The sequence below is a fragment of the Salmo trutta genome, chromosome 26 (genome assembly GCF_901001165.1).
Source record: "Salmo trutta chromosome 26, fSalTru1.1, whole genome shotgun sequence".
Taxonomy (NCBI): Eukaryota; Metazoa; Chordata; class Actinopteri; order Salmoniformes; family Salmonidae; genus Salmo; species Salmo trutta.
In genome coordinates this window covers 14,372,571-14,396,949 of record NC_042982.1, presented here as the reverse complement: position 1 = coordinate 14,396,949, position 24,379 = coordinate 14,372,571, and the positions used below count along the sequence as shown (strand labels likewise).

At 42.6% G+C, this 24,379-nt stretch overlaps 1 protein-coding gene across 1 annotated transcript in view; it reads left to right on the top strand.

Annotated features, from left to right (window-relative positions):
- The window catches only part of LOC115163204 (ras GTPase-activating protein 2), a 48,739-nt gene that overhangs the window by 18,124 nt on the left and 6,236 nt on the right, over nt 1-24,379 (top strand). The window contains exons 8-19 of the mRNA XM_029714902.1: nt 4,306-4,382; nt 5,337-5,438; nt 7,809-7,959; nt 8,487-8,635; nt 8,741-8,855; nt 9,056-9,130; nt 9,276-9,399; nt 10,558-10,664; nt 14,078-14,164; nt 14,597-14,674; nt 14,858-14,931; nt 15,266-15,372. Of these exons, the coding sequence (XP_029570762.1) occupies nt 4,306-4,382; nt 5,337-5,438; nt 7,809-7,959; nt 8,487-8,635; nt 8,741-8,855; nt 9,056-9,130; nt 9,276-9,399; nt 10,558-10,664; nt 14,078-14,164; nt 14,597-14,674; nt 14,858-14,931; nt 15,266-15,372 (1,246 nt within the window). The remainder of the gene's footprint in view (nt 1-4,305; nt 4,383-5,336; nt 5,439-7,808; nt 7,960-8,486; nt 8,636-8,740; nt 8,856-9,055; nt 9,131-9,275; nt 9,400-10,557; nt 10,665-14,077; nt 14,165-14,596; nt 14,675-14,857; nt 14,932-15,265; nt 15,373-24,379) is intronic.

Genomic DNA, 24,379 nt, shown 5'->3' with positions numbered 1-24,379 from the left:
ATTAAGCACTGACCTTTGACGATCTTCATCAGATGACACTCCTAGGACTCAATGTTACACAATACATGTATGTTTTGTTCGATAAAGTTCATATTTATATCCAAAAACCCCATTTTACATTGGCGCATGATGTTCAGAAAATATTTTGCCTTTAAAAACTGCCGGTGAATCAGCACAACAATTAACAAAAATACTCATCATAAACGTTGATAAAATATTAAACTGTTATTCAAAGAATTATAGATAAACATCTTTTTAATGCAACCGCTGTGACAGATTTTTAAAAAACGCTTCACGGGGAAAGCACACTGCAATAATCTGAGTACGGCGCTCAGAAAAATACACCAGGCAATACAGATACCCGCCATTTTGGAGTCATCTAAAATCATAAATAGTATTATAAATATTCACTTACCTTTGATGATCTTCATCAGAAGGCACTTCCAGGAATCCCAGGTCCACAAATGTTGTTTTGTTCGATAAAGTCCATAATTTATGTCCAAATACCTCCTTGTTGTTTGCGCGTTCAGTAAGCTACTCCAAATGTAGGAAGCGTGCCGAAAATTTCACGACAAAGTCAAAAAAAGTTGTATTTACGTTTGTAGAAACATGTTGTGTAGCATCAATCTTTAGGGCCTTTTTAACATAAAACTTCAATAATATTCCAACCGGACGATTCCAATGTCTTGAAAAACGTTATGGAACACAGCTACCTCATCATGTGAACGCGCGCCAATGAACTCATGTAATTTTCTGAGTCACCAACTTCCCGGCCTTCTTATTTGCTCTCTGTTCACTGCAAAAGCCTGAAACAAGGTTCTAAAGACTGTTGACATCTAGTGGAAGCCTTAGGAAGTGAACCCTAAGTCACTGTGTGTTAGATAGGCAATGACTTGAAAAGACTACAAGCATCAGATTTCCCACTTCCTGGTTGGATTTTTCTCAGGTTTTTGCCTGCCATATGAGTTCTGTTTATACTCACAGACATCATTCAAAAAGTTTTAGAAACTTCAGAGTGTTTTCTATCCAAATCTACTAATAATATGCAAATATTTGACTCTGGGCCCGAGTATTAGGCAATTTACTCTGGGCACGCTTTTCATCCGAAATCGAATATACTGCCCCATATACCTTAAGTTAACCAACAATGCAGTTTTAAGAAAATGCCAACAAAAAAAAGTAAGGGAAGAATTAACAAATATTTAAAGAGCAGCAGTAAATAACAATAGTGGGGCTACAGTATATACAGGGGGTACTGATGTCGTGTGCGGGGACACCAGTGTCGAGGTAATATGTACATGTAGGTAGAGTTAATAAAGTGACTATGCATAGATAATAACAGAGAGTAGCAGCAGAGTAGAAGGGGTGGTGGGGCAGCAATGCAAATAGTCCGGGTTGCCATTTGATTAGCTGTTCAGGAGTCTTATGGCTTGGGGTAGAAGCTGTTTAGAAGCCTCTTGGACCTAGACTTGGTGCTCCGGTACCGCTTGCCGTGCGGCAGCAGAGAGAACAGTCTATGACTAGGGTGGCTGGAGTCTTTGCCAATTTTTAGGGACTTCCTCTGACACCGCCTGGTATAGAGGTCGTGGATGGCAGGAAGCTTGGCCCCAGTGATGTACTGGGCCGTACGCACTACCCTCTGTAGTGCCTTGCAGTCAGAGGCCGAGCAGTTGCCATACCAGGCAGTGATGCAACCCGTCAGGATGCTCTCGATGGTACAGCTGTAAAACCTTTTGAGAATCGGAGAACCCATGCCAAGTCTTTTCAGTCTCCTCAGGGGGAATAGGTTTTGTCGTGCCCTCTTCATGATTATCTTGGTGTGCTTGGACCATGTTAGTTTGTTGGTGACGTGGACGCCAAGGAACTTGAAGCTCTCAACCTGCTCCACTACAGCCCCGTCAATGTTAATGGATGTGTGCTCAGTCCTCCTTTTCCTGTAGTCCACACTCAACTCCTTTGTCTTGATCACGTTAAGGGAGAGGTTGTTGTCCTTGCACCACGCGGTCAGGTCTCTGACCTCCTCCCTATAGGCTGTCTCATCGTTGTAGGTGATCAGGCCTACCACTGGTGTCATCAGCAAACTTAATGATGGTGTTGGAGTCGTGCCTGACTGTGCAGTCATGAGTGAACAGGGAGTACAGGAGGGGACTGAGCACACACCCCTGAGGGGCCCACGTGTTGAGGATCAGCGTGGCGGATGTGTTGTTACCTACCCTTACCACCAGGGGGCGGCCCGTCAGGAAGTCCAGGAGCCAGTTGCCGAGGGAGGAGTATAGTCCCAGGGTCCTTAGCTCAGTGATGAGCTTTGAGGGTACTATGGTGTTGAACGCTGAGCTATTCAACATTCTCACATAGGTGTCCTTTTGTCCAGGTGTGAAAGGGCAGTGTGGAGTGCAATAGAGATTGCATCATCTGTGGATCTGTTGGTGCGGTATGCAAATTGGAGTGGGTCTAAGGTTTCTGGGATAATGGTGTTGATGTGAGCTATGACCAGCCTTTCAAAGCATTTCATGGCTACAGTTGTGAGTGCTATGGGTCGGTAGTCATTTATGCAGGTTACCTTAGTGTTCTTGGGCACAGGGACTATGGTGATTTGCTTCAAACATGTTGGTATTACAGACTTAGACAGGAAGAGTTTGAAAATGTCAGTGAAGACACTTGCCAGTTGGTCAGCGCATGCTCGGAGTACACATCCTGGTAATCCGTCTGGCCCAGCGGCCTTGTGAATGTTTACCTGTTTAAAGGTCTTACTTACATCGGCTGCGGAGAGCGTGATCACACAGTCGTCCGGAACAGCTGATGCTCTCATGCATGTTTCAGTGTTACTTGCCCTTGAAGTGAGCATAGAAGTTATTTAGCTCGTCTGGTAGGCTTGTCACTGGGCAGCTCTCGGCTGTGCTTCCCTTTGTAGTCTGTAATAGTTTGCAAGCCCTGCCACATCCGACGAACATTGGAGCCGGTGTAGTAAGATTCTATCTTAGTCCTGTATTATCGCTTTGCCTGTTTGATGGTTCATTGGAGGGCATAGCGCAATTTCTTATAAGCTTCCGGGTTGGAGTCCTGCTCCTTGAAAGCGGCAGCTCTACCCTTTAGCTCAGAGCGAATGTTGCCTGTAATCCATGGCTTCTGGTTGGGGTATGTACATACAGTCACTGTGGGGACGACGTCCTCGATGCACTTATTGATAAAGCCAGTGACTAATGTGGTGTACTCCTCAATACCATCGGAAGAATGGTCAAGTCAATGGTGCGTCCTGCTTTCATTTTTGATTGTGGACAAGAATCGGGAGGATAGAATTATGGTCAGATTTGCCAAATGGAGGGTGAGGGAGAGTTTTGTACGCGTCTCTGTGTGTGCAGTAAAGGTGGTCTGGTTACACGTTTTAACATGCTGATAGAAATGAGGTAAAACTGATTTAAGTTTCCCTGCATTAAAGTCCCCTGGCACTAGGAGCGCCGCCTCTGGATGAGCGTTTTCCTGTTTGCTTATGGCCGTATACAGCTCATTGAGTGTGGTTTTAATGCCAGCATCGGTCTGTTGTGGTATGTAGACAGCTATGAAAAATACAGATGATAAACTCTCTAGGTAGATAGTGTGGTCTACAGCTTATCATGAGATACTCTACCTCAGGCGAGCAAAACCTCGAGACTGACTTAGATATCGTGTGCTGACTGTTGTTTACATATATGCATAGGCCCCCGCCCCGTGTCTTACCAGAGGCTGCTGCTGTTCTGTCCTGCCGATAGTGTATAACCCGCCAGCTGTGTGTTCTTAATGTCGTCTTTCAGCCACGACTCGGTGAAACATAAGATATTACAGTTTTTAATGTCCCGTTGGTAGGATATACATGATTTCAGTTTGTCCCATTTTATTTTCCAGCGATTGAACGTTAGCTAGCAGGACGGAAGGCAAAGGCAGATTAGCCACCCGTCACTTGATCCTCACAAGGCACCCTGATCTTTTTCCGCGAAATCTCAGTTTCCTTCTCCAGCTAATGATGGGGATCTGGGCCTGGTCGGGTGTCTGTAGTAGTATATCCCTCCCGTCCGACTCATTGAAGAAAAACTCTGTCTAATCTGAGGTGAGTAATCGCAGTTCTAATGTCCAGAAGCTATTTTCGGTCATAAGAGACGGTAGCAGCAACATTATGTACAAAACAATGCGAAAAAAAACAAACAAAATAGCATGGTTGGTTAAGAGCCATTAAGACGGCAACCATCCCCTCCGGCGCCATCACGTTAACTCATCTGAGTTGGTATTTGCTGGAGAAGACTGATGTAAATTCCGTCTTGTTGTTGTCCTCAGGTCACAAGGCCCAACAGTTACACAAAAAAGTCTAATTTCCCTGTAGAGGAGGAGGACATTGAAAAGCTGGAGATCAAGTGAGTGTGCCATCTCCCCTTTCCCCTATTCTTTTCCCTTTCCTCTTCTTTCCTCTCCTCCTTTCTCTTCTATTTTTCTCTTATCTTTTTTTCTCTTTTCTCCTTCTGCTTTTCTCTCTTCTTTTTTTACTTCTCTTTTTTTCCTATATTTTCCTTCCGACCTTTAACAGAACATCTGTGGGTTGGATTTTTTTCCACACACTGACAAACAGACCACCATACCTCCATCTCTCTGGAGCGACTTCTGGGATGTAATCAGAAGAGGATTTTTCAAGTGTGTTTCAATTCAACCAGATTTGATTGGATTGTGTTAGTCACAACCGGTGTAGTGTGTAATGCAAAGTTGGTGGTTAAGGACCTGTGGGGTTTGTGTCTCTGTTTGCGTCACCTACAGCCGACTGACTCATAGCTACATAGCTCACTGGGTTTACAGTCGGGTAAGACTAGGCTGGGCCAAGAGAGGTAAACACACATGCATGACTTTCAGGTTTGGATTTGAGGTGATTTTAATTGCATGTGTATTTTTTAAGTGTACTGCAATTTGTATACTTCACACCGGTAAGGAGTAACTCATCAGTGTATTTTGTGTTTATGTGTTGAGATTGATGTGGTTTCCATGAGAGTGCCAACCAGCCAATGGTAAGTGGTGTGTTTGGAAGGGGAAGGGGCATTGGTCCCTTATTTGTAGATTTTTATAGTGTATTTGCAAATATCACATTCAATTAGTATGTGTGATTGAGTGTTTCTCTCTGTCTCTGTGTGTGTGTGTGTCTCTGTGTGTGTGTGTGTCTCTGTGTGTGTGTGTGTGTGTGTGTGTGTGTGTGTGTGTGTGTGTGTGTGTGTGTGTGTGTGTGTGTGTGTGTGTGTGTGTGTGTGTGTGTGTGTGTGTGTGTGTGTGTGTGTGTGTGTGTGTGTGTGTGTGTGTGTGTGCGTGTGTGTGCGTGTGTGTTCCAGAGTTGACTTGTGGAACAATGGGAATTTGGCGCAGGATGTCTTCCTTGGGGAGACGCGGGTATCTGTCAAGATCCTGCGAAATGACCACATTCACAGGGCCTGGTAAGAACGGTGACACATCACAGCTTCGCCTCGTACATTGTCTTCCTGATGCTTCCGCGCCAGGTTACTCACACTAACTCGAGAGATTTCGCATACTGACGCACCAATATGCAAAGGTGCACGTAGCGTCCGCATGCCCATAGGAGCCCACAGCTCTAGCTTCTAACTACACACTCAGACACTGCTGTGTGTGTTTTCCGAAACACACTGGTTGCATTCGAAAGTGGCACGCTATTCCTTCTACACTGCACTACTTTGTACCAGAGCCACATAGTCTACTAAGGAAATCGGGTGACCGTGACACACTTTCTTTCTCTCACATGGACACGTCGTGCACTCACTGCACGCAGCCACACGCCTGCTGCTGCGCTCAACCTGAAGAATGTAATCTGACTGCCGCGCTAGCTAGCTGAAATGAATAGACTGATTAGCAGATGACAGATAAGGGGACATGACACAGAGGGTCTTACGCACTCCGCTGCTACTCGCCTCGTTTTATCAGCCACAACAATCCGGCGCTCTGACGTCACACCCCTCACAGTGCTGACCTTCTTTTCTGCATAGATCCGTGGATGCTAGATCAGATCTGCACATTGTGAGGTGGATGTTAAAAAGGCCCATACTCACAAATAATCCGAGGGGTACTGTTGATCTAGGATCAGGTTCCCCCTGTCCATATAATCTTATTCATTATGATTTAAAAGGCACAACTGATCCTACAATATATCAGTCCTGCTGCAATACTCTTTGTGAATAGAGGAATAGGGGTACATCCAGTTCCTTCATATTCTTTCCTATTTCTACTTAATAGTAATACGTTTTTTTTTTCTTGTGTTTTAAAGCTGCTACACATCGGATTTTTTATTTTTTTTGTATTGTAATTTCAGAATATCCATTTATATCTGGCGCTAATAGTGGAATTATAGTGTTTCACAGTATTACTTACCCGCCAGTGTTGTGATTGGCTATGATATTCGCCTATTGATTTCTCCCGCCTGAACAGCGTCTGTTGTCAAACTGGGAAAACTGTTCTGATTTTGTGGCTGTGTTATCTACTGGAAATCACTATCATTTCCTGGTAGCTAAAATTCAACACTTCTCTCAATTTCAGTTTACCTGAGAAAATAAGCACTGAATAGTGTAGGGAATCATTGTATTATTTTTACAGCTGTTGTCAGTTTTGGTCTACCAGCTTCAAACAGGTTTTCGAAATGATCCAAAATCCTACGTATAGCACCTTTAACAATATATAATTGGAGATGAACCTGTGCCAGATCCTGTCCCCCGGTCTTGCAACTCTATCTGTGGTACTTTTTTTGGACTGGTTACTTCCGTCGTCTTCAGACTGCTTTGAACACTGCGTTGGTGGTGTTCTGTAAACTGTGTGTGTGTGTGTGTGTGTGTGTGTGTGTGTGTGTGTGTGTGCGCGCATCTAGGTGATAAGGGATTACGCAGATACCGATCTATGTGTTTTGCATGAGGGCCGTGAGACTAGTGTGTGGGTGTCAGTTTGCATGGAGACAGCAGAACCCCATCTCCTTTAGAGAGAGGGAGAGAAAGGCAGGGATGATCTATACATACACTCTAACATACAGACCCACAACTCGGCTGAACAAAATGTATATTGATCTATTGACTGTCCCAGAATACATGGGCTCAACTGAGGTTTCTGGGTGTCTGAGTACTGCAGTACGATTACAGTTCAAGCAGATTAGAGACAAACATAGCTGCAGCTTTCGAAGCGATGAAGAGTTCCAGCCTGATGTAAATCTGTGAAAACTGCTCCATCTGTTGGTGGCTAGGCAGCTGTACAGGCTCACCAAGCTCATTCACACGCTGCTTTAACACGCAGCTTAATTGCTCAACTATGCATTGTTTTTCGCGTTCTGTTTGAAATCTTTGCATAGTTTTTTTTTTTTAAAGCTACTACACTACCAGAGGTGTAAAACTCCAACTCCAAAGCTTTTGTTATATAAATACTACTTTATTATGTTTGTTTAATCGATGTGGACAGGAAATGGATTTGAAAGTGAAAAAGCAATATATGGCTGAAAACGTTACATTTCATGACCCATGTTGTGGGCAGCATTGACAGCATCATTTGCGTCTCACCACTAGGGTTGCGAAATTCTGGCAACTTTGCCAAAACTCCCAGTTTTTCCAGACATTCTGGTTGGAGGACTCCAGATGTCCTGCTTACTCTGTCCTGATTCCATGAAGCTTTCAACCGGTATTTCTATATTAAACCTGGACATAAGTTATTGGAAATGTGCAGCCCTACTCACCACTGTCAAATACAAATGTGTCGACTGGCCATCACTCTAACGCTGACTGGGTGTGTTTTGTTGGGTGTCTTTCCCTGGTCCACAGGTATCTCCTCCAGCCTAAAGGGAACGGGAAGTCCAAGACAGACGACCTGGGCTCTCTGAGGCTCAACGTAACCTACATCGAGGACAATGTGCTGCCATCCGCCTGCTACACACCGCTCCGCACGCTGCTGCTCAAGTCCCCAGACATTAAGGTACTAACCTCACACACCTGGTCTGCCTGAATGGTACATTATGCTCATTAAGGAACTTAAAGGGATGCTAACTGATACCCATATGCTTCCAGTCATTGTGCTAACGCTAATTAGCATTGGCTCGGTAAACTACCTCAAACTTCTTTCATGCTGGACACAGACATAACAATGGCATCCACAAGTTCATCTGACTCGGGGGAAGTAGATACAGGGCCTCATTGCCCAAATCCCCAAGTTTCCCTTTAAGGAAGAAAGTTATGAGTGTACAATAGAGGACGCATAGGACCGACAATCTGTCAAAAATCATCAGTGGCCAACCACAGACCCCACTGTGTATTCCACACCGCTGCCAGTAGTTTGTCATGAGTGGTGGCCATCTACACGTTGAATTGCGGTCAACTAATAACCATTAGTGGCTGACCAATCGTCGCTCACCGTATGGTGCCTGTTGAGAATAAGAGGATTTCTTTCAGAACCTCTCTCTGTCCCCCCCGGCTCTCTCCATCTGTCTCTCTTCGCCCTCTCAGCCCATCTCGGCGTCAGCGGCCCACATTCTGGGGGACATCTGCAGGGAGAGGTATGAGGCGGTGCTGCCCGTGGTCCGCCTGCTGCTCCACCACAGCCGCCTGGTGCCCTTCGTCTCCGCCATCACTGTCCTGGAACTGGAGAACACTCAGTGAGTAGTACACACTTCTCCTAGGCCCTATGGGCTCTGGGCAAAAGTAGTGCTCTATATAGTGAATAGGCATCCTGTCCTCTGAACCCCGTCTTGTCTGTCTAGGGAGGCCAACACCATTTTCCGTGGCAACTCCCTGGCAACGCGCTGCATCGACGACATGATGAAGATTGTAGGGCGGAGCTACCTGACGGTCACCCTGAAGCCTGTATTGGATGAGGTAATGTACATCATATGTTACCTGGAGAATAATGTGAGAAAATGGATTATGTCATAGATGAACACCGATCCTAAGAAGTAAGCCGTGCTATGAACCACATCGTAGAAGCTCATTTCATAACCTAGGAACAACATGTTTTGAAAATGCATTCAAAACTCAGCATAACAGCTAAATACGAAGTTATCTTTTTTTTCTCGTAGATTTGTGAATCCAACAAAACCTGTGAAATTGACCCGATCAAACTGAAAGAAGGAGACAACGTTGAGGTCAACAAGGTACAGTATACATTTGTCCGGTGCATCGCAAGCTGTCTATCAGTGTATTGTCTAGTAGTGGGGTGGTATACAGAATGAACTGTTATAATAAGCGTGTGTGTGTGTGTGTGTGTGTGTTCACGACGTGCGTGTTCGTCCTCTCCAGGAGAACCTGCAGGGGTACGTCCAGAAGGTGTTCTCGTCCATCACCCAGTCCAGCTCCAGCTGTCCCCCGCTCATGTGTGACGTGTTCCGCTCGCTGCGTCACATGGCCTCCAAGCGGTTCCCAGGTGAGCGGGGCATCACACATCTTCGTCCTCTCTCCTCACCTTCATCCTACCTCATCCTCAGCAGGATTGCACAATTCCAGAAACCTTTCCAAAGTTCCCCGTTTTGAAAAAAATCCTATTTGGGGGATTGCTAAACTTTCCGGGAAAGTTTTGCAACCCTATTCCTCAGTCACCGCTCTCTCATCAATACTTACTGTGCCTCATCACATTAGAGAGAATGCCCACTAACCACAAATCAAGTTTCTGAGATGTTTTCATACCAAAATATAGGGTTGATTTTGTGTAAGTCCCTTTTTATAAGCATTAGTGTAGAAAAGTCCAGGTCTCTATCCAAAGGAAAATATGGTAGATTAGATACAGAAATATTATGCCAATCTTTCCCAAGTATTATCTAGTTACTTTATAAAAAACACTCTGTAAAGGGAAGTGTAATGAGTCTTCCATCAGTAAACAGTATCTTGTAGAGACCATGTCCACCATGAGGTGGAGCCAGAAGCCTGACTAAAGTGCAGGAGATTGTCTAATAGTATGTTTGACATTGGCCCTTCAAGTAGAAGCTACTGAATCTGTGAGAAGGTCCTGTTAATGTGTAGTGTTGGAACTTTGTACGAGTCATGTTCTCATAAACCTCTATGCTCATATGAATTGGCACCTTTTTAATGGTAGGAGGAGCATGACCTGTGTATGTATGTGTGTGTTTGTAAAAGCGTGTGTACTGTGTACAGCACTGCACAGTCCCAAATCAGTTATTGTACCCTTTGTTGATCTGAAAGTAGTGGATAGGTATCAACCCTGATATAGGGTCATTGCTTATGCCAATCCCGATCCAGTCCTTTCAAATCCACTAGGTGAGTCAATAAGGTCCAGGGAACAGATGAGATCAGCCTGGAACTGGGCCTGTCCCAGTTGTTAGCCTGTCTGGGGTCAATAGGTGTATCTGCATTGCTTGCTGTTTGGGGTTTTAGGCTGCGTTTCTGTACAGCACTTTGTGACATCGGCTGATGTAAATTGGGCTTTATAAATACATTTGATTAATGGGATAGTTCACCAAATAAAAAAAATGACATCCTTGTTTTCTTACCTTGTGAGCAGTCAATGGATAAGGACAGGTAGCAAAGCTTTATTTTTATTGCGCTTCTCCTGTCCCCTCGTCTGCAGATGATCCTCACGTCCAGTATTCGGCAGTCAGCAGCTTCGTGTTCCTGCGCTTCTTCGCCGTCGCCGTTCTCTCGCCACACACTTTCCAGCTCCGCCCACACCATCCTGTGAGTACGCCCATATGCCTATGTTTTTTACATTTGTGTCACATAGGAGGTATCCTAAGTGTTTGCACTTTAGTGTCATGGTATAGCTATTTAGAAGTGAAAGTGTTCCCCCTGTATTTGGGCTCCCGAGTGGTGCAGTGGTCTAAGGCACTGCATCTCAGTGCTTGAGGCATCACTACAGACACCCTGGTTCGAATCCAGGCTGAATCACAACCGGCCGTGATTGGGAGTCCCATAGGGTGGCGCACAATTGGCCCAGCGTCGTCCGGGTTTGGCCGGTGTAGGCCGTCATTGTAAAAAATAATTTGTTCCTAACTGACTTGCCTAGTGAAATAAAGGTAAAAAAAAAATGTATTAATTTAGAAGTGCCACCACTCCCAAAAATATGATTAAAAAATAGAAAATGTATTTTTTTACAAAATATTTATTCTGAGACCTGCTTTTAAGATAATTGACAAAATCTTGCACTTAGTGCTTTTTCTACTTACCCAGTATGAACTCATGGATACTAATTTTGTCTCAACATGCAGAAGTTGCTAACTAGCGTTAGCGCAATTGCTAACTAGCATTAGCACAATGACTGGAAGTCTTTGGAACAGCTAGATTTTGTTATTGTGCTAATGCTAGTAAGCGTTGACTCACACAAATACTTTAAACGTACTTCAAACTGCACACAGAGACATAAAAATGGTATCCATGAGTTTGTCTGACTAGGTAAGTTGAAAAAGGGCTTTATTGCCAAAAATCTGTTTAAAATCAGTGACAAGTTATAACATGTTTTTGTAGCAAACCAAGCGAGCAGTGCCCTTGAATGAGAGAGTCATGACTGCACAGCCACTGTTTGCTCCTCATCGCCCTTTAGTGCAGTGGCGCGTATCAGTTATATTTTAAGATGGTGTCAACATAATTACATTTTCATGCATTTTGGTGTAAGATGTCCTTCAAAAAAAAATCTGACAACAAAAAAAGTCAGTTGAACATCCCAAATAATTTACATTTTAGTCATTTAGCAGACGCTCTTATCCAGAACGACTTACAGTAGTGAGTACACACACACACACACACGCATACACGCTAATTAATGCATACATTTTCATATTTAGTTCATACTGGTTCACTGTGGGAATTGAACCCATAACCCTGGCAAGTGCCATGCTCTACCAACTGAGCCACACGGGACCACTTAGACTCTTCCATGAACAAATCGCACCAGCAGTGACCAGAGGCAACAATGAAAAACAAACATTGACATCCAGGAACACTTTTGAACGACCAAGTAGCTCCCAAGTAAAGTAGGCTAGGCTACCGACAATGACTAAACCAAGCACGAAACACTAGTCAACTGTTTGATTATAAAGTTGTGCTAGGCCTAGCCTACTATCGAACTGAATTGTTAGCCAAGTTGTTCTAATGAATCCCATGTAGCCTATGATATTACTGTGTTGGCCTAATTATCATTTTACCATGTCATTTATTAGTATATGTACCTGTACTGTAGCCTAAATGTTAGAATTGTGTCCTACAGGTCATGGGCCTATTTCTTTGTGCAAATCACGGGACAATCCTTTCACTTAGATTACTGGAGTAAACCCATCCCCTAGCTTTCTGGAGGAATATGTGTTGAACATGAGCATCGCTCAAAGCATTTCAGACTGTTTTAAATGGTAAGAGTCTGTGAATATTTACTGTGCATAGTACATGCTCATTGGTCCTTGAAAAGAAGGTCTAGAGCATCTATCATGGATTTAGGAAGGTGCGTTGAGGGGACAGAGGTGTGTTACTACTCTCCTCTAATCTGCCAGCCAGTGGTTGCACACACACCACAACCACTGAGCCAGCCCCATAGGGGGCAGTGTTGGACCAGATCTCTCTGTGGGCCAGGTTAGCCAGGTGTTGTAAAACAGTGGATTTTCCAGACATGTAACACTGTGTGGGCGTGTGGGACAAGGCTCTTAGCTTTAATCTCCCAGGGGAGATGGTGAATATATGGAGCTATCCACAGGTGTCTATCCACGGGCCACTGGCCTCCCACAGAGAGGGGGAGGAATGCAGAAGGAGCCCTGTTCATTATAATGAGGGAGAGAGCCAGAGAGGGGCAGAAGAGAAGGAGGGAGAGGGAGAACCCTGGTCATTATAGTGAGGCCCACCTGGCAGTGTCCAGTACTCTACTCCTTGCCTCAGTGGAGCACAGCCACACACACACAGGCTAGGCTCCTGGTTTCTCTGCCAGGCTCCTGTAGTTCTTGAAGAGAGGGTGGCTATGAGACGCTGGGGGCTGCTGCCATAGCAGTATCGCACGCACCAGACCTAACAACCTGCATGCATTTTGAGTACCATGCACACAATTTGAGGTCAAAGTATACTGGTATGAAAACTAGAGTTGTGGTGTGTGTGGTACTCCTCTGATCTGCCAGCCAGTGGTTGCGTATGACGTGTTGTGGATGCTGGAGACTATTAGACCTCTGAGGAGATGGAGATTTGCCTTCTATCATTCCCAGAAGCTCATCTACAGATGGAGCTGAAGGGAGCGATTGGGACCCTTTCGTACCGGGTAGAATTCTGTGGCAGGCTGAAACTCTATGGAAACCAGGGCTGACTAAAAAGCATGCAAAGAACCCATTTAGCACAGCAGAACAAAGTAGCAGTGGCTTTAAACGTGAAATGTACATTCACTATAGGCCTACATCATGCCATACATGTTGCGTGCAATGATGCAATTACGTGCATGTACATTTCCAAAACTTGAGGATGTTCCAGTGATGGAATGGTGTGTAGGCTACTCCAAACTTCCTATGTTTGTCAAACCATTTTTATGTTTAGTGAAATAAATGTTCCAAAAATAAGATGCCGTCAAAAGCTAAACAAGATAAAACTGATTAGTTATTCTTGAACCTCAAATTACATATTTGGAAGGGTAGATTAGATATGTGTTTCTGAATGGATTCCAGAGGACCCTCAGGGAGAGCACACTGGTATTATATCATCAAACCCTTGATTTATTGAGTTAGGAGTGTTATTACTGGGTTAGAACAAAAATAAGGCTCCCCATGATTTATTTGAGAAACTGGATTAGATTCTAAAAATGTTTTGATGCATATTCACATGACCTGACTGTTTTTACAGTTTTCTAGAGAATGTGTACACATGAGACTCTATTGTGTGAAGTGTTTCCCCTATAATAATTTAGCAGGGGTGCCCTGCCGCTGTGCTGTTGTGATATAAACTAGGTTGTATTCATTAGGGCACGCAACAGAGAACATTTTGTTTTTTAATGTTTTGCAATGGAAAATGAGAATTTGTGTTTGTAATTGACCATAAGTTATCCCTCCCTGTTTTAGTTTGATTTTATTCAGTTCGGTGCCTAATGAACATGACCCTGGTATTTGACCGTGCTTTGTACACTCCTCTGTCAGGACCTAGAGGTCTCCCGAACACTCACTCTCATCTCCAAGACCATCCAGACTCTGGGGAGCTGGGGTAGCCTGTCCAAAAACAAACTGGTATGTATGGATGTCTCTTATCAGCCTCTCCAACATGCTTATCAATCTTCCCTTGTGTATATCAGTCAGTCAACATGTCTATCAATCATTCATTCCCACTGAGCACAGACGTCAGTTCAACGTCTAAATTTGATTTACATTTGGTCGAGTTGTCAACTAACATGAATTCAACGTGAAATCAACTAAACATTTCACTAAGTCCTTGGATTTAGGTTTAAAAGTTGGGTGAAAGAAAGACATTGCCTTTACGTTGATGACTTTTTGCAAATCCAATTAGTTTTCCATATTGATTCATCATGATCGTCATAGATTTTGGGGGGTTGAAATAACGTGGAAACGTTGTTGATTTAACCTGTTTTTGCCCAGTGGGTTGTGTCTGTAGGTCTGCTCTGAGCAAAACTAACACTTTTTGTGACTGTGTTTTGTCTTTAGTCTAGTTTTAAAGAATCCTACATGTATGATTTCTTCAAATCATTCCAAGAAGACAAATGTATTGAAAAAGTAAAAAAGGTGAGTTTTTGGTTGTGAAGCGACCTTATTACATTTTGATTTTGTAGGCCATGTGTCAAACTCAAGGTTTTACCAACCACATGTTGGTAAATCGCTTTTCCATGTTAGTTTTGTATGCATTGCTGATTTAGCATGGTGTTTCCATCTGATATTGTGTGTGTGTGTGTGTGTGTGTGTGTGTAGTTCCTAGATGAGATCTCCTCCAACGTCAGTAAGGAGTCCAGCGGGGTGGAAGACTCTGTGGTTCTCAAAGAGGGGTGAGTGGCTCACATCCAGTTATTGATAGCTAGTGGGGTAAAGATAATGTGTCCTTTTCCTGGACTGAAAGTGCTTTTTAGTCCAGGACTAAATCTTTAAACTTAACTTAAAAAGTTTGGTGTCATAACTAAGGCCAGGAGTTTGTCCTGACCAGAGGGGTTTGTCGCTAAGCGGGATCATTAACTTAGCTAGCTAACTAACTCTAATAAACAGTCCTGTATATTGATTGGTTGATTTTCTGGTTCATAAAGAAAGCTACACATAAATATTGGTTGTTGGCTGTAAAGTTAAACTTACTGTGCCAATATCAAGTCAATATTTATTTTGCTTCAGGGAGATACAGAAGCGGGCCCAGGGAAGGAAACGCATCGGCAAGAGGAACTTCAAGAAGAGGTGGCTCAGAGTGACCAACAGGGAGCTCTCCTACCACAAGCACAGAGGTGAGACATGCGCACACACACTCCCACACATACACCGCCACAACCACTGAGCCAGCCCCATAGGGGGCGGTGTTGGACCAGATCTCTCTGTGGACCAGATCTCTCTGTGGGCCAGGTTAGCCAGGTGTTGTAAAACAGTGGATTTTCCAGACATGTAACACTGTGTGGGCGTGTGGGACAAGGCTCTTAGCTTTAATCTCCCAAGGGAGATGGTGAATATATGGAGCTATCCACAGGTGTCTATCCACGGGCCACTGGCCTCCCACAGAGAGGGGGAGGAATGCAGAAGGAGCCCTGTTCATTATAATGAGGGAGAGAGCCAGAGAGGGGCAGAAGAGAAGGAGGGAGAGGGAGAACCCTGGTCATTATAGTGAGGCCCACCTGGCAGCGTCCAGTACTCTACTCCTTGCCTCAGTGGAGCACAGCCACACACACACACACAGGCTAGGCTCCTGGTTTCTCTGCCAGGCTCCTGTAGTTCTTGAAGAGAGGGCGGCTATGAGACGCTGGGGGCTGCTGCCATAGCAGTATCACACACACCAGACCTAACAACCTGCACGCATTTTGAGTACCATGTACAACATTTGAGGTCAACGTATACTGGTATGAAAAACTATTAAAAAAAAATAGGCTTCTAGTTGGCACATTGTGGATTTTGACTCGACCGTCTGAAGTTTGAGCTGAGCCTATCAGAGGACTTGAGCGAGGACTAAACAAATATCTAGGTCTCTGCTTTGTCACCAATGACAACAAGACACACTGCAATAAAGCCTAGTAATCAGACCTAACTTGATGGATTAGGTCAGGGATGGAGATTTGCAATAAATGAATAGGCCTAGTCTAGTTGGTTCATATTCCAAATAGCCTTCAATAAGCTACACTCCAAACATTGTATCCAGTAAATCCCCAAACAAAATTAATAAGCCAGTTTACATTTTCACTAGACTATCCACATAAATATACCTATTAATTAGAATAATCATTACCCCTAATGTAACCATAAAAAGGTGAGTCATTGAGACCACCTCAATTTTTATTTTATTACATTTTTTATTTTAAGGGGTGGATCAGCTTAATATTGCGGAAAGATTGTTACTTCCGTCAATGTAATTGTCTGCATCATTTCCAATCCCCCATATATTCTTTGGGAATACATTGACGGAAGCAACAATCTTTATATTGTATGTATGTATGTATGTATGTATATATATGTGTGTGTGTATATGTATGTATATATATGTGTGTGTATATATATATATATATGTGTGTGTGTGTGTGTGTGTGTGTGTGTGTGTGTGTGTGTGTGTGTGTGTGTGTGTGTGTGTGTGTGTGTGTGTGTGTGTGTGTGTGTGTGTGTATGTATGTATGTATGTATGTATGTCTCTTAATAGATATACATACTTTTTTTTTAAATATACCTTTATTATTCCCCGCAAACCCTACCACCCTTGCCCCAATTGGAGTAAACTAATAAACACTTAGGCTTCTACCTTCAGTTTATACATCTTATACACATTTTACAGACACAATCTATTTTACAATAGTTACATTTTGTTTGTTTTTAGTCCTCTATTTCTGATGTCCATCCAGTTTGATTTGTAACTGTGCTATTTCACAACATTTCTGAACCTATATACATTTTACAGACCCCGTATGTTTTACATTGGTTATCTTGTTATTAGTCCCAACCTTAAGCTCCATTCAACCACTCCCATCCATCTCTCAACATCATCCATTTTGGATTTCTATTTGCCATATATTTTTCAACTGTGCTGTGATGCTTCACAAAAGTATTGAACCTTTCTATTCTCATAGCTTTTACAGATTGTAAATTAAAAATATACATTTTTGCAAAAATAATTATTATATTATTGATTGATTGACTTTTCAAATCACCCTGTATTGCTATCTGCAGCGTTAGTTCTAGGCAAATGTTGCAATTCTTCAGCCACTCCTGGACCTGTGACCAAAAACAAGCTATGACATTCTATTGGTTGCAAGAATTTTGTATAGTAATTTAAATTGAAAAATTTGAAGTTTTGAATTCGGAGTTGTTTTGCGTATCAATTCATAAACCATGTGCCATGGAATGGGTAGATCGCAAATCTCTTCCCAACTATTTTGCAATTTATATGGCCCTGCTGTCAGTTTTTTGGTCCTTAAATTAAATTTGTATATGTTTATATTTATCACACTTTTCTTTAACCATTTATATTCTTTAATGCAGGGCCGACATACAAGTTCCTTACTTTTTTACCCTTCTACTTGCCTCTTCCATTTGTGGCAATGCTGCAATTAATTGGTTGTAATTTTGGGTAGAGCAGACATTTCCATATGTCTGTGTTAGCTGCATGTGTGACATAACTCCACCAGTCCTATTTATGATATCGTTCACTGAAATTATATATATATTTTTTTAATTCTTCGAAAAATACGTTTTTTTTAATCAATTAGTATATTTGAGTTTAATCACAATATTTGTTGTATTATTTGTTCTGTCTTTTCAGGTGAATTAAACTTAAATTGCAACCAACTTTCTAAGGCTTGTTTAAAAAATAACGATATTTTGGAGATAATTTCCTTTTCAAACAACCGAAAGTGAGCAGGTGTAATCTGAATAAAGGGGAAAAGGCCATTCTTGAACATAGGATGAGACATTCCTACCAATTTACTAGAGAACCAGTTTGGATTTAAGTATAACTTTTGTATGACTAATGCCTTTAGTGAGAGGTCTAATGCTTTAATATTTAATAATTTCTGCCCTCCGAATTCATATTCGTTATATAAATAGGCCCTTTTAATTTTGTCTGGCTTGCCATTCCAAATAAAATTGAATATTTTTTTGTTTATATAACTTATAAAGCAGGTCACTAGGTGTAGGCAAACCCATAAGAAAATAGGTGAACTGTGATATGACTGAAGAGTTAATCAGGGTGATTTTTCCACAAATAGATAAGATCTTGCTACCATGGAAAGGAAAATACCTATCTATTTTTGCTAACTTTCTATAAAAATGTATTGGAGTGAGATCATTTCTTTCTTTTGGGATTTGTATACTGAGTATGACCACCTCAATTTAATTGAGGATCATACACAAGACTTCTGTGTTGGCTGCATTTTTTGTTCTAATTTAAGACTCTAGATTTAAAGAAATGGCAGTTACAGGTTTTTCAAAACAATTGTCTACAATTCCTTCTGAGAGAGTCTTCTGCTAATATCATTATTAGGCAAAATAATTAGCATTTGCCTATGATTTCAAGTACAGCTTGCCTCCTTTGGGTCTGTCAAGTTGGGACCGCAAAGCCAAACCATGTTCAAGTCGAGTCTTGTGATCTGCTTGGACTTTGTCATACCTTTCTGATCTCTTGGTCCAATGAAAGCGAATAGAAGCCAAATGGTTCAGGCAATACTGTACATGGTATGATAGCCTGGACGTTGCATAAAGCAATGAGCCGAAGGTCTTGTGTAACACTGTTTCCCCCCCCCCCCCCCCCCTAATTATTGTGTAAATGTCAAATTATTTTTCAATCTGTTACGTAAATTGCTTGGAACGGGACCCAGCCAAATCCAACCTTTTCGTTCAGTTACTGCTGCTCCCAGTTCCCTGGCACACTCTACCAAAACTGTTCCCTCATCCACTCTGCTGTGTCGATTTGGGCGTGTGTGTCAGGGGGCTGAGGAGGTGTGTGTGTGTGTGTGTGTGTGTGTGTGGTGAGGTAATATTCATAATGGATTTTATATACAGTGCATTCGGGAAGTATTCAGACCCCTTAACTTTTTCCACATTTTGTTACGTTACAGCCTTATTCTAAAATGTTTTTTTTTATTTTTTTATCCTCATCAATCTACACACCATACCCCATAACGACAAAGCGAAAACAGGTTTAGACATTTTTACGTGTGTATACATACATACATACATACATACATACATACATACATACATACATACATACATACATACATATATATTTTGGGGTCACTTAGAAATGTCCTTGTTTTTGAAAGATCTTTTTTTTTTATCCATTTAAAATAACATAAAATTGATCAGAAATACAGTGTAGACGTTGTTAATGTTGTAAATCACTACTGTAGCTGGAAACGGCTGATTTTTTTAAAAATCGAATATCTACGTAGGTGTACAGAGGCCCATTATCAGCAACCATCACTCCTGTGTTCCAATGGCACGTTGTTAGCTAATCCAAGTTTATCATTTTAAAAGGCTAATTGATCATTGGAAAACCCTTTTGCACTTATGTTAGCACAGCTAAAAACTATTGTGCTGATTTAAAGAAGCAATAAAACTGGCCTTCTTTGGACTAGTTGAGTATCTGGAGCATCAGCATTTGTGGGTTCGATTAAAGGCTCAAAATGGCCAGAAACAAAGCACTCTTCTGAAACTTGTTAGTCTATTCTTGTTCTGAGAAATGAAGGCTATTCCATGCGAGAAATTGCCAAGAAACTGAAGATCTCATATAACGCTGTGTACTACTCCCTTCACAGAACAGTGCAAACTGGCTCTAGCCAGAATAGAAAGAGGAGTGGGAGGCCCCAGTGCACAACTGAGCAAGAGGACAATTACATTAGTGTCTAGTTTGAGAAACAAACGCCTCACAAATCCTCAACTGGCAGCTTCATTAAATAGTACCAGCAAAACACCAATCTCAACGTCAACAGTGAAGAGGTGACAACACTAATGGACATTTAGCAACATCTAGATAGTTTGTCTTGGCAAATTAACATTGGGTTGTTATTTTACCTGACATGCATATGGTCCTCTTTTTACCTGGTTCTTTGTAGAATTTCTGACCCGGAGTCATACAAAATTGTATGTTTCGTTACTCCGATTAATCCACAGATTTAAAAGGGAAATCTAGTTAGTTTTTCAGTAAGTTATATTTAATCTCTCCCTGTTTGTCTTTCAAGCACCATTGTGGGTTTATCTTCCTGATGTCCCATAAGGAAGGGACTTAGTGCTAGGCTACTCAGACAATTGTTTACACGCGCGAGTGGTGTGGTTGAAATGATTCAATAAAAAAGTTGAGTACTAAATGCAAGTTTTAATGATATTGGAAAATTATTGATTCAGATACAAGGCTAAAGCTTAGGTTACAAGTTATCACCGGTATTAACAAAGCCATCACCTACAGAGAGATGAACCTGGAGAAGAGTCCCCTAAGCAAGATGGTCCTGGTGCTCTTTTCACAAACACAAACAGACCCCACAGAGCCTCAGGGCAGCAACACAATTAGACCCAACCAAATCATGAGAAAATAAAAAGATAATTATTTCCAACGTGTCAAGTAATTAACTAGAATGCTAGGAACTAGAATGCTATTTGGCCTTACCTGACCACTGTGACAAACCCAAAATTAAGGAAAGCTTGACTATGTATAGACTCAGTGAGCATAGCCTTGCTATTGAGAGTCCACCAAGGGCATACCTGGCTCTCAAACCCACCATTTTATAAACTCCCATATATGACTAATGCATTAACTTCCAATCACATCATCGTACTACATGACGTCACCACAACAGCACCTACTGCGTCACAGGAGTGTAACAGAATGGTTGCCTGGCTACCCAGACTCCTTGCTCCGGCCAAACGCTACACCACGCACACAGATGTTAGTTTCGTCTCCGCAATGAGTCTGGATCTGAGTACTTCACCGGCTGCGAACACATTTGGGCTGTCAGATTGGTCCAGAAACCGATGGGTTGGGCCAGAGCCAGAACACACGTGGGTAAAGCGACAGTTTCAAAATTCGTCATTGGCTTTGATACTCAAATTGGTTAGATACGATCCAATCCCTGATTACTTTGTTTTGTACAACGCCCCTTCTACCTCACTTCACCATAAACAACTACAGTAGAAGTCTGAAGTTTACATACACCTTAGCCAAATACATTTAAACTCAGTTTTTCACAATTCCTGACATTTAATCCTAATACAAATTCCCTGTCTTAGGTCAGTTATGATCACCACTTTATTTTAAGAATGTGAAATGTCATGTCTCATGTTGTTAAAAGCAGTGGCATGTATTAATGGTTGCCAAGGAAAGCCAGGCTTTTGATCAAGAAAAATGCACCAAGAAAAAATAAAATAGTAATAATGTACCTTTGGTCTCGGTTTCATAATTTTCCTTCAATTCGCGAGAGGCTGAATGTATCTCACAAGAGAACACATCCGAGCGAGCGAAACCATGCCCCTCTCTACGTGTAGGCCATCTATCTGATGCTGTCTGGTCCAAACGAGTATGGCATTGTTGCTATCCGTATCATTGAATCCAAGGGGAGCCAGCAAGCATTTGGCCTCCCTTGATTTAAAAAAAAAAGAAGTGGCTAGCTAGCTAAAATTGTACCCTTTCCTAAATTAGCCTTGGATGGAGATGGAGATTTGGACTTGTGGTTTTACTTAATTCTCCGTATAATTCTGATCCAACCATTAATTCATACATTGTTGTGCCCCTGGCCTAAGAGGATGGAAGTTCAATATGTAGCTAGATCCTAGCTAATGTTCACTAACTAACGTTGGCCATGAATGGAATTTAGGCTAGCGAGCAAGCATTTTAGCCAGGTAACCTAGGGCAACAAAAAATAAAGCGTGTACTGTATCACAGAGTGATAGACCGTTTCATGTTTTTCTACTTGCACGAACGCGCACACAGAAATCAAAACTATTGACAGCTAAATAGTTTTTGGTGTCTTTTAGTTGTCACTGTATTAGACTAAGCAGAGATGGTTTGATGATGTTGAAATGGTGCTGGAATAGAGTCAGCGCCTGTTTACTTTGTGACTTGCGGTAACTCTCTGTGGTTCTAAATCAATCGTTCCCAGTGGTTTTATCGACCGCTACTGCATAAAAGTGAGATTGGGGATTGGGCCTACACGTGTGTATCTGTGCTTGCAACTGTATGTTTGTGAACGGTACTGTTTGCTTGCTTGTTTGTGTCTGTTGGTTTTCTTTGAAACTTTGTTCATGTAAATCCCGGCCTCGACTCAGGGCAATGGGCCCTAAAGCTCCAGACACTCCTTGTCTCACTCTTTGTCAAGTATTGTAGCTATGTAAATTCACATGAGTTCTTTGAAGAAAGAAACCGCTCTAGATCCCATCTTTTTAGTCGGGTCCTGGTCTCCTGAGTGTGCTCCCAACTGCTTACAAGCTAACAACTCCTTCACCACCATGTCAACAGTCAGTCTGGACACATTTAATTATCAATTTATTTTGTTTTTATTGGAAAGTGGGAAAACCCGCTGTCAGCGTGTGCATCCATCTTGAATTCCATAGGGAGGTAGCTGTTCCATATTTTCATTGAACCAGGATGCACTTGAAACCCATGGTTTGATAAGAAACATGGGGCATGCGAACAACTGCAATTTTAAATGTGTATTTAATCATATCAAAGTACATATTTGGTGAAGGAGCCAACTTCCTGATATTAATTTATCATATTTAGCATTGGGTGTGTTGGATTGGGAGATTGAAGATTTGTATTCTATACTCCCACAACATACTCTCACTTCACTTCTCACTCATTCCTCCACAATCACATGACTTAGATGTTAAACATGAACATGCATGCACATTACATTGGGTATCTGTGTTTTTTTTGTGTGTTTTGTGTTTTGAGTGGTCTCTGAAGCTGTGCTCTGCCGCTACGGTGCTGGCGCTCCTACAGCAGTGTAGGCAGACAGATGGCGCCTCTTGGTTGGTGTCACACTTTTTTTAACCTTTTATTTAACTAGGCAAGTCAGTTAAGAACAAATTCTTATTTACAATGACGGCCTACTGGGGAACAGTGGGTTAACTGCCACTGTTAAAAAATCTGTTGTTCACTCTAAATTGAATCAAACTTTATTTGTCACATGCGCCGAATACAGCAAATACAACAGTGCAGTTCAAGAAGAGTTAAGGGTTTACAAAATAAACTAAAGTAGAAAATAACAATAACGGGGCTATATACAAGGGTACAGGTTAGAGGTCATTTGTTCATGTAGGTAGGGGTGAAGTGACTATGCATAGATCATAAACAATCGAGTAGCAGCAGTGTACAGAACAAATGGAGGGGGAGGGGTGGGTGTCAATGGAAATATTCCAGTGGCCATTTGATTAATTGTTCAGCAGTCTTATGGCTTGGGGGTAGAAGCTGTTGAGGAGCCTTTTGGTCCTAGACTTTGCGCTCCGGTACCGCTTGCCGTGCGGAGGCAGAGAGAGCAGTCTGTGACTTGGGTGACTGTAGTCTCTGACAATTTTATGGGCTTTCCTCTGACACCACCTATTATATAGGTCCTGGATTGCAGGAAGCTTGGCCCCAGTAATGTACTGGGCTGTACGCACTACCCTCTCTAGCGCCTTACGGTCAGATGCCCAGCAGTTGCCATACCTGGCGGTGATGCAACTGGTCAGGATGCTCTCGATGGTGCAGCTGTAGACATTTTTGAGGATCTTGGGACCCATGCCAAATCTTTTCAATCTCCTGAAGGGTAATAGGTTTTGTCGTGCCCTCTTCACAACTATCTTGGTGTGCTTGGACCATGTTAGTTTGTTGGTGATGTGGACGCCAAGGACCTTGAAGCTGTTAATGGGGGCCTGTTCTGCCCGCCTTTTCCTGTAGTCCACGATCAACTCCTTTGTCTTGCTCACATTAAGGGAGAGGTTGTTGTCCTGGCACCACACTGCCAGTTCTCTGTCCTCCTCCCTATAGGCTGTCTCATCGTTGTCGGTAATCAGGCCTACCACTGTTGTGTCGTCAGCATACTTAATGATGACGTTGGAGTCGTGTTTGGCCACCCAGTCGTGAGTGAACAGGGAGGGGACTAAGTACACACCCCTGAGGGGCCTCATTGTTGAGGATCAGCATGGCAGACGTTTTGTGGATCTGTTGGGGCGGTATGCGAATTGGAGTGGGTCTAGGGTATCCAGGAGGATGCTGTTGATGTGAGACATGACCAGCTTTTCAAAGCACTTCATGGCTACCAACGTGAGTGCTACGGGGCGGTAATCATT